This window comes from Haematobia irritans, chromosome 1, assembly GCF_050003625.1.
Source record: "Haematobia irritans isolate KBUSLIRL chromosome 1, ASM5000362v1, whole genome shotgun sequence".
Taxonomy (NCBI): Eukaryota; Metazoa; Arthropoda; class Insecta; order Diptera; family Muscidae; genus Haematobia; species Haematobia irritans.
The window spans coordinates 265,530,695-265,540,452 of NC_134397.1; the positions used below are offsets into that span (position 1 = coordinate 265,530,695).

Consider the following 9,758-nt stretch of genomic DNA (forward strand, 5'->3'; position numbering starts at 1 on the left):
AAATCCTTAAGAAAGGTTAGCCCGATGTATCAGGCTCACTTAGACTATTCAGTCCATTGTGATACCACATTGGTGAACTTCTCTCTAATCACTGAGTGCTGCCCGATTCCCGCCGAGTCCGAACGGCGTTCCACATTCCAGTGAAACCACTTAGAGAAGCTTTGAAACCCTCAGAAATGTCACCAGCATTACTGAGGTGGGATAATCCACCGCTGAAAAACTTTTTGGTGTCCGGTGGAAGCAGGAATCGAACCCTCGACCTTGTGTATGCAAGGCGGGCTTGCTAACCATTGCGCCACGGTGGCTCCCATCCTTAAGAAAACATTACAGTTTAATTTTCCTCTTCTTTGGCACCACCGGAACCACCTTGGTTCTTTTTCATGTTCTTCCTCTTAAAGCGACCAGGGCGGCCACCACCGAAGTGTGACTTCAATGAGAAGTCAATGTGTTTCTGAGAATCCAAACGGACAACAAATGAGGGAATGTTGACCACTTGTTTGCGGACGCGAATGTGACGTTGACGTATCAAGACACGAGCATGATGGATGGACTTGGCCAATCCCAATTTGAAAACTTGGGTTTGGAGACGGCGTTCCAAGAAATCTTCGATATTCAAACCCAACACGTAATCGAGCTTCATGCGAGACTCATCCAAGACCCCAATGCGAACCAAACGACGCAACAAAGCGTTACCTTGGAACAATCTTTTTTCGTCCTTCTCTTCCAATGTCAACAATTCACGGGCAGCCTTACGGATTTTAGCCAAAGCATACTTTACACGCCATACCTCACGTTTGTTACGGAGACCATATTCACCAATGATCTTCAATTCTTGGTCCAAGCGTGCCTTTTCATAAGGACGACGAAGAGTGACATAATAGGTCTTTGAAAAGACCGAGGCTATACGTCCGTTCCTCATGTTGTTTCCAACTCAAGGCGATTAATTCGGTTTGACGATTTAACAAAGTAAGTCCTTATGCCAAATTTGAAGACGGTCGGACTTGAACTGCGACCACAAAAACACATGAACAGACACACAAACGGACATCGCTAAAACGACTCAGAATTTAATTCTAAGACGATCGGTATACGAAAAGATGGATCTTAGACTGAAACTTCTTGGCGTTACATAGAAATGCACCAAATTATTATACTCTGTGCCACAGTAGTGGTGAAGGGTACACAGAGAGAAGGAATATGATCACCTCAAACATGTTTCAAGAGAAAAATGTTATTTTTGTATGGTGGCCCTGTAACATGTTTGTCACTAAAATGTTATTTTCTCGTCAAATATAACTTGCTTGCCGATATCAGATAGAAATAACATGGTTGCGAAAACCATGCTGCTCTTAAAACATATTTGAGGTGATCATATTCCTTCTCTGGGTGTATAAATACGGGAAATATTGATATCTAAATATATTTTTATTCAATTTCGTATCTTTACATTTATCGGTCGATTTATCGGTAGATACACTAATAGAAAAAATTGCGTTCCCCAATCGTGAACGGACGTTGTCAATATGAAACGAAAACGTTCACAAAAAAAAATCAAAACGGAATGTTCACGATTTTGTCCACGAGCGTTCACGATTTCATGAACGACATTCGTTTTTCTTTGGCCATGAAAAGTCTTCAAATAATCGTTAGACGTTGTTATGGCAACTCCGCCGTTGGTGCAATGCGCTAAGGTGACTGTTAACGTGTATGGTGCAGGCAACATAGGTTTGAGTCACGGTAGCGGAATTTTTTTAATTTTGCTTATAAAATCGTAACCATTACGTTTTCAGATCATGAACGCTGGTTGTTGTATGGTGTCATTTTTACGTTGTCAGATTGTGTGTATGTTGTTTCACTTTCATGAACGGATCGTTTCGAAATGACCACGCCGTTCATGATTTTTTCTATGGGTGTAGATATTAGAGTCATAGGAAAATTTTATTCATTTTTACAAGCTTTTGTTTTTGCAGTGGCGATTTTGCAAAGGAAATATGGTTATTAGGTCCATATTTGCCTACATTAGAGGAACATATGGGGACTTTCCCTAAATTTGAACCGATTTTGACCAAATTTAACACAAATTGCTAATATGTTATCTGATCACTTTGTGAAAAAAAAATCAAATTCCGGTGGTCATACGAGTCTAAATCGGGCGAAAGATATATATGGGAGCTATATCTAAATCGTAACCGATATCAACCAAATTTGGCAAGTATAGTAAGAATTTTAATTCTACATTATGTGCCACATTTCACATTAATCGGAGTAAGAGAGACCACTGTAGTATCACTATGGACTGAATAGTGAGTCTGATATATCGGGCTGCCACCTAACCTAACCTAACCTTAATCGGAGTAAAACTCTGGCTTCTGTGGTCATATAAGTGTAAATCGGACGAGTAAGATAACATATATATGGGACTCGTTACTGCTAAATATTACTTCCCTACACACAAAATTTTTTTTCTGATTCAATCACGAAATTAATTGATCCAATTAATTTTTTAATTGAAATGTCTTCAATCACGAAAATGATAGTATTAATTAACAAGTATATACAGCACTAAGTTCGGCCGGGCCGAATCTTAAATACCCACCACCATGAACCAAATATTAGGGTTTCCTTTAAAATTTCAGGAGGGCTTGAGGACTTGAGGACACTCCCCGAAGATAAATTTAAAGATTTCACCTATGAGGACTATATCAGATTCTGGATTTATAAGAACCATTTTTGTTTGAGTTTTAGAGGAATCATTAACATCTCTTGTAAGTGTGCAAGAAAATTATAAAATAACGTCTTGATTTGAAATCTTAAATCTGTAGAAACAAAATCTGGAAATTTTACATTGAGTTTCAAGCAATTTTCATGATCAGTGCGCCTTCTACACCCTCAAGAAGTGAAGTCGGTCTATATGGAGGCATTACCAAATGGACCGATAAAAACTTAATCCGATACACGTTTTTGTGAGCCTAAAATACCAGAATATTTACAATTTCAGGCAAATCAGATAAAAACTACGGTTTCTAGAAACCCAAGGAGTTAAATCGGGAGATCGTTCTTATGGAGGCTATACTAAAATATGGACCGATACTCACCGTTTTCGGCACACCTCTTTATGACCCGAAAATACCCCTAGATTTCAAATTTCAGGCAAATAGGATAAAAACTTCGGATTCTAGAAGTCCAAGAAGTAAAATCGGGAAATCGGTCTATATGGGGGCTATACCAAAATATGGACCGATACTCACCATTTTTGGCACACCTCTTTATGGTCCTAAATTACCTCTAGATTTCCAATTTCAGACAAATTGGATAAAAACTACGGTTTCTATAACCCCAAGACCCCAAATCGGGAGGTCGTTTTATATGGGAACCATACCAAAACATGGACCGATACTCACAATTTTTGGCACACGTATTTGTGATCCTACAGTACCTCTAGATTTCCAATTTCAGGTAAATTGAATAAAAACTTCGGTTTCTATAAGCCCAAGACCCCAAATCGGGAGATCGGTCTATATGGAGGCTATACCAAAATATGGACCGATACTCACAATTCTTGGCACACGTATTTGTGGTCCTACAATACCTCCAGACTTCCAATTTCAGGTAAATTGAATAAAAACTGTGGTTTCTATAAGCCCAAGAAGTAAAATCGGGAGATCGGTCTATATGGGGGCTATACCAAAACATGGACCGATACTCACTATTTTTGGCACACCTCTTTATGGTCATAAAATACCTCTAGATTTCAGGCAAATTGGATAAAAACTACGATTTCTATAAGCCCAAGACCCCAAATCGGGAGGTCTGTTTATATGGGGACTATATCAAAATCTGGACCGATATAGCCCATCTTCGAACTTGACCTGCCTGCAGACGAAAGACGAGCTTGTGCAAAATTTCAGCACGATTGCTTCATTATTGAAGACTGTAGCGTGATTACAACAGACAGACAGACATCGTTATATCGTCTTAGAATTTCTCCCTGATCAAGAATATATATACTTTATATAGTCGGAAATCGATAGTTCGATGTGTTACAAACGGAATGACAAACTTATTATACCCCCGTCACCATTCTATGGTGGTGGGTATAAAAAATGAATTGACAGTCAATTAAAAAATTAAGTGATACTATTAATTTGTGTGATTGATTTTTGTTTCAATTAAAAAATTTGTTGAATCAATTAAATTTTTAATTGAATATTTTTTAAAACTCAATTAAGATTTTAATTGGAAAAATTTTCGTGAAATTTTTTTCTGTGTATGTTGTGCCCCATATTCCCTCAATTGCATACATAAATGTATATGGCAATACATAAAAATTGTATAAATAATTTATTTGATAGCATTTCGTAGTAAACTCTAGAGTTTGGGGTATCATAAAATCTGCGCATGAATGAGTTCTGATGTGATTTTATTTTTTTAGCGCTTCTTTCCAAGCGATGGTAGCAAAAAAAAAACATGATTGTTGGAGCAAAGAAAAAAAAACCGAACGAATGGCAATATTCCGCAAACAACTGAAAGGAAATTAGTTTCCATTTTTTGATGAATGCTTCGACAGGAGAGCTCCACAACATTGTTTATAGAGTCATTTTGTATTTTTTGTTCATTGGATTGGTTGGGGAATAAAAAAGCTTTTATTTTTTTCATGCCACAAATGAAATATCCCACAAAACGCCCACTCAATGAAATAAGGGTGAATGAGGGGTTGAGGGAAGGCCGAATGAATTCATCACTGTGATATATTTTTCCATTAAAAGTATCGGTGATACCAGGACAATGAAAAAAAATCATCAACTCACAAAAAGCCTTTGGCCCACCAACCCCATCACGATTGGTTTCTATGCATTTCCAGGAATATGTATGGTGGGGAAGAAAATCTCCCAAAGTGGGAAATTGAACAAAAAGCATTGGCGTAGCTAGGGGGGTGCTGGGGGGGGCTATGCCCCCCCCAGAATAGTTCTTGCCCCCCCCAGAATAATCAAAGCTACAGTTGTTTTATATTTTAATTCAAGCTTTGCGATGTGTTTAATCCAATTAAGATTGTGGCAGAGAGAGTATGTTAAGCATATTTTTTAGTATTGATATTTACATTACAACTAAAAACACGTAATAAAAACACTAAAAGGAAACTTGAGACGCACATTTTCAAAAATAGTCAATTTATAACTACGTTGATTAAAATCATGAATCGTCACATGCCCAATTTACCATCTAAAATCGTCAAAATCACGAAAAATCCACAGAGTTGGCACCGCTGCTCTCAACAGTTGCTTCGTTGTATTCTGTTCCCACAGAATTTTTAAAAACTAATCGAAGATAGACGTTTTATAATATTCAATTTATTTTTTGCCTTTTATTTAATTTTTTATTCTTAGTATTTTTTATACACGATGAATATGTTAAGTTTATGTTTTGCTTTATGATTTCTAGTCCTGTTTTAAAACACACATTTTAAATAAAATATTTTTCAAACACATACTTAAAGCAATGCTTTTATTTTTTGTTATATTAAATAATGGTAAGTTGCTATTTGATTATTTATAGCGGTGTCGTGGAACCGGCTCCCACACACAATAAAATATTTTTTGTCTTCAACCATGAAATTAATTGATCTAATTAATTACACCCTTCACCACTACTGTGGTACAGGGTATAATAAGTTTGTGCATTTGTATATAACGCCAAGAAATAGTGGTCATAAACCCATCTTTTAGTATACCGATCGGGTAAGAATTAAAATCTGAGTCGATTTAGCGATGTCCGTCCGTCTGTCTGTATATGTAATTTTGTGCACAAAGTACAGCTCGCAATTTAAGTCCGATCGTCCTCAAATTTGGCATAGGGCCGTTTCTTGAGACAGAGACAATTGCTATTGGTTTTGGAAAAAATCGGTTCAGATTTAGATATAGCTGCCATATATAATTAACTACGATGTGGTCATAGTTAGCGTGTTTATCAACCGATTTTCTTGAAATACTGTACATCCAAATATTTAATGAATCTCGCAAATCTTGCAAAATATCAGCCAAATCGGTTCAGATTTAGATATAGCTACCATATATATCTTTCGTCCGATTTAGACTCATATGACCACAGAGCCCAAAGTTTACTACCGATCTTCATGAAATTTTGCACAGAGGGTAGAATTGGCATTCTACCAATGCTTGGTACACTTGATTGAAATCGGTTCACATTTAGATATAGCTCCCATATATATCTTTCGTCCGATTTGAACTTATATGGCCTCAAAATCCAGGGTTTTGCCGTGATTTGCTTCAAATTTCGCACAAGGAGTACGTTTAGTAGTATAGGTAATTGTGCCAAATTTGGTTGAAATCGATTCAGATTTAGATATGGCTCCCATATATATCTCCCGTCCGATTTGCACTCATATGACCAGGGGGCCAAGTTATACTCCCATTTACGTGAAATTTCGCATAGATAGCAGAATTATTATTCTAACTATGCATGCCAAATTAAGTCAAAATTGGTTCAGGTTGTATATAGCTCCCATATATACGTACACCAGAGTTGGGGAAATATGGTCGACTGTTTCATATTTTAGACCCATTTTCAATGGGATTTTCCTCCAATTCACTGGATAGTTTCCACAGAGAATACAAATATGGCCAAAATTCTCACAGTTTACACAAAATTCTGTGATGATTTCCCCATATCTTAGCCATATCTTACACACTGCAATGCCAAAATTTCCACAGAACGGATGAGTTTTAAATAAGGCTCCAAGTCGCCCTACACATATCTTGGCGAGATCTAACCAATATCCTTGTATAATCGCCACTGCTGAGTAGCAAAAATTGTAAATATTACTCTAATTGTCCTATATCTCGAATACATATGTATCGCCTGAAAAATCATAAATCTCTTTTGTACAATTGCATTACAATTTCTCTCGCTTCATATTTCCCATATTTTTTACTAACATTGTGTATCATCCCAGGGCGTTAGCCGATTTAAATTTTAATTCTAGAGTTTTTGTAGAAGTACAAAAAATTGTTTCCATTAAAAGTATTTGTATCTGGAAATGCAAACCTTTATATAGCTCCCAGCAAATTTTAAGTAGTTGAGATGGTAACACAAATGTTTGTCTACATAGTGTTGAAGGGTATAATATAGTCGGTTCCGTCCGACTTTAGACTTTACTTACTTGTTTTTAATTGAAATGTATTCAATAAAAAAAAAATGATAGTATCAATCATCAAAGCAAATTAAAAAATTAATTGATACAACTAATTTTTGTGATTGAGTTTTTTTTTGTTTTTGATTGATTTTGCTGCATATTGCCTTTAACACCGCAATAAAATTGAGGATGTATAGTTTTATCAATAGGCGTAATTTATCGCTTCGGAAATTTCGACAAAATTATGAAGGGTGTCTGGGGGGGTCATAGCCCCCCCCAGAGAAAATTTCTAGCTCCGCCAATGACAAAAAGGGAATGCTTATAAATTATAAACAAATAAAAAAGGACGAAAAGTTTATGAATTTCATCTTATTCTGTGATTCTACAGTATTCCATCTACCAACCTGGTCATCACTTAGCTATCATCATCGCCATCATCAATGGGAATATCATCATCATTGTGATGTGTATGAGATGTCATAAAATATTTTTCCTTTCCTCTGTTTAATAGCCCTACATCCTCCATATTGAGAATTCATTTATTATGGGGGTTTTCTGAGTTTTCTTCTTCTTCCTTTCTTTCTATTGATATGACAGTTTCCTGGCAATGTATCTATCAATGATTTAATAATTTTTTTTTCAGCCCCTGGTGGTTAATTTGCAAATTTCAAGCAATAAATTCGAAGTATTGTTTGGATAGAAAATTTCGTCAATATTTTAACTTTATAGATAAAGTCTTCAAAACTGAAAAAAAAGTTTAAAAAAAATTTATTTTTTTTATAAAATCTTGCTAAAGTCTTTATAAAAAATTCAGTCGAAATTATATTTTTATAAAAAAAATTTTTAGAAATTTTTTTTATAGTCTAGTAATTGTTGATATTGTTGGTTTATTCTTCAATCATAATTGTTGTTTTTGATTTCAGCTTAAAACCATGCATTGACTAAACTGCAAGTGTAGCTTAACTATCAGAGGAAAAGTATGCTTGTCAAATTTATTTGGGCAATGCCCTATAGACTGCAATATGGTTGGATGTACAGCTGTTTAGGAATTACCACCATAGACCAAGGAAGGTATAGACAACGAAAGTGAATTCACAGCGCTGTAGTTTTTCTGCACAACGTAGATGGCTCTTTTTCGTCTGCAATTGAGTGATTTTTTTAAATTGGCTTTAATTTGTTTTCTTTCGTTTGTTCTCATGTTGAAACACCAAATATTGTAAAAACTTATAAAATTCTATCCATCTACACCTTTTTTGTAATGCAAATTGAGTGATTTTTAGGGTAATTCTCATTTTCCAAAAAAAAAAAAATTGAGTCACTTGACTGTGCACTGCAAATAAACAAAAACATGGTGAATTATCAAAGTATGTCTCTATTTTAATTGGTCTATGATTACCACATTCCTTATCAGCATCCTCTACTTGCAGCAAAACTATCAACCAATTATCAGAATAAATTCGGGTAATTCGCTCAACCCAAAGTGAACTACGCTTGAACCTCCAGAAAAAAAGGTTTTGATAGTCGGCTACTGCCTTAACCAATTTGCAAGCATATTTCTTTTCCTTTGCCAAACTCAAATCATCCATTTGAATGCAGTTGGCTGGGTTTATTTTTCAGGGTGATTCCTCTATTTTTATAAAAATGGATATTTAATTTTGTACAAAAATATCTTCAAAACTGTTAAGAAAATTTCTTCGAATATTTTTTATAGAAAAATTTGCTAAAATGTTTACAAAAACAAGTATATACAGCACTAAGTTCGGCCGGGGCGAATCTTAAATACCCACCACCATGAACCAAATATTAGTGTTTCCTTTGAAATTTCAGGAGGGCTTGAGGACTTGAGGATACTCCCCGAAGATAAATTTAAAGATTTCACCTATGAGGACTATATCAGATTCTGGATTTATAAAAACCATTTTTGTTTGAGTTTTAGAGGAATCATTAACAACTCTTGTAGGTGTGCAAGAAAATTATAAAATAACGTCTTGATTTGAAATCTTAAATCTGTAGATTTTCACCAGAGAAGTAAAATCTGGAAATTTTACATTGAGTTTCAAGCAATTTTCATGATCGTCTATACCCTCAAGAAGTGAAGTCGGTCTATATGGAGGCATTACCAAATGGACCGATAAAAACTTAATCCGATACACGTTTTTGTGAGCCTAAAATACCAGAATATTTACAATTTCAGGCGAATCAGATAAAAACTACGGTTTCTAGAAACCCAAGGAGTTAAATCGGCAGATCGTTCTTATGGGGGCTATACTAAAATATGGACCGATACTCACCGTTTTCGGCACACCTCTTTATGACCCGAAAATACCTCTAGATTTCCAATTTCAGGCAAATAGGATAAAAACTTCGGATTCTAGAAGCCCAAGAAGTAAAATCTGGAAATCGGTCTATATGGGGGCTATACCAAAATATGGACCGATACTCACCATTTTCGGCACACCTCTTTATGGTCCCAAAATACCTCTAGATTTCCAATTTCAGACAAATTGGATAAAAACTACGGTTTCTATAAGCCTAAAACCCCGGGAGGTCGGGAGGTCGTTTTATATGGGGGCTATACCAAAACATGGACCGATACTCACAATTTTCG

At 35.7% G+C, this 9,758-nt stretch overlaps 1 protein-coding gene across 1 annotated transcript; it reads right to left on the bottom strand.

The window, feature by feature from the left end:
• Nucleotides 1-331: 331 nt before the first annotated feature.
• On the bottom strand, nucleotides 332-919 carry LOC142219707 (small ribosomal subunit protein uS4-like). The gene has a single exon (XM_075288573.1). The coding sequence runs from the start codon at nucleotides 917-919 to the stop codon at nucleotides 332-334; it is 588 nt and encodes a 195-aa protein (XP_075144688.1).
• Between the last annotated feature and the right edge of the window lie 8,839 nt (nucleotides 920-9,758).

Coding starts and splice junctions, on each gene's coding strand:
- LOC142219707 (XM_075288573.1), bottom strand. CDS start 919: ATGAGGAACGGACGTATAGCCTCGGTCTTTTCAAAGACCTATTATGTC.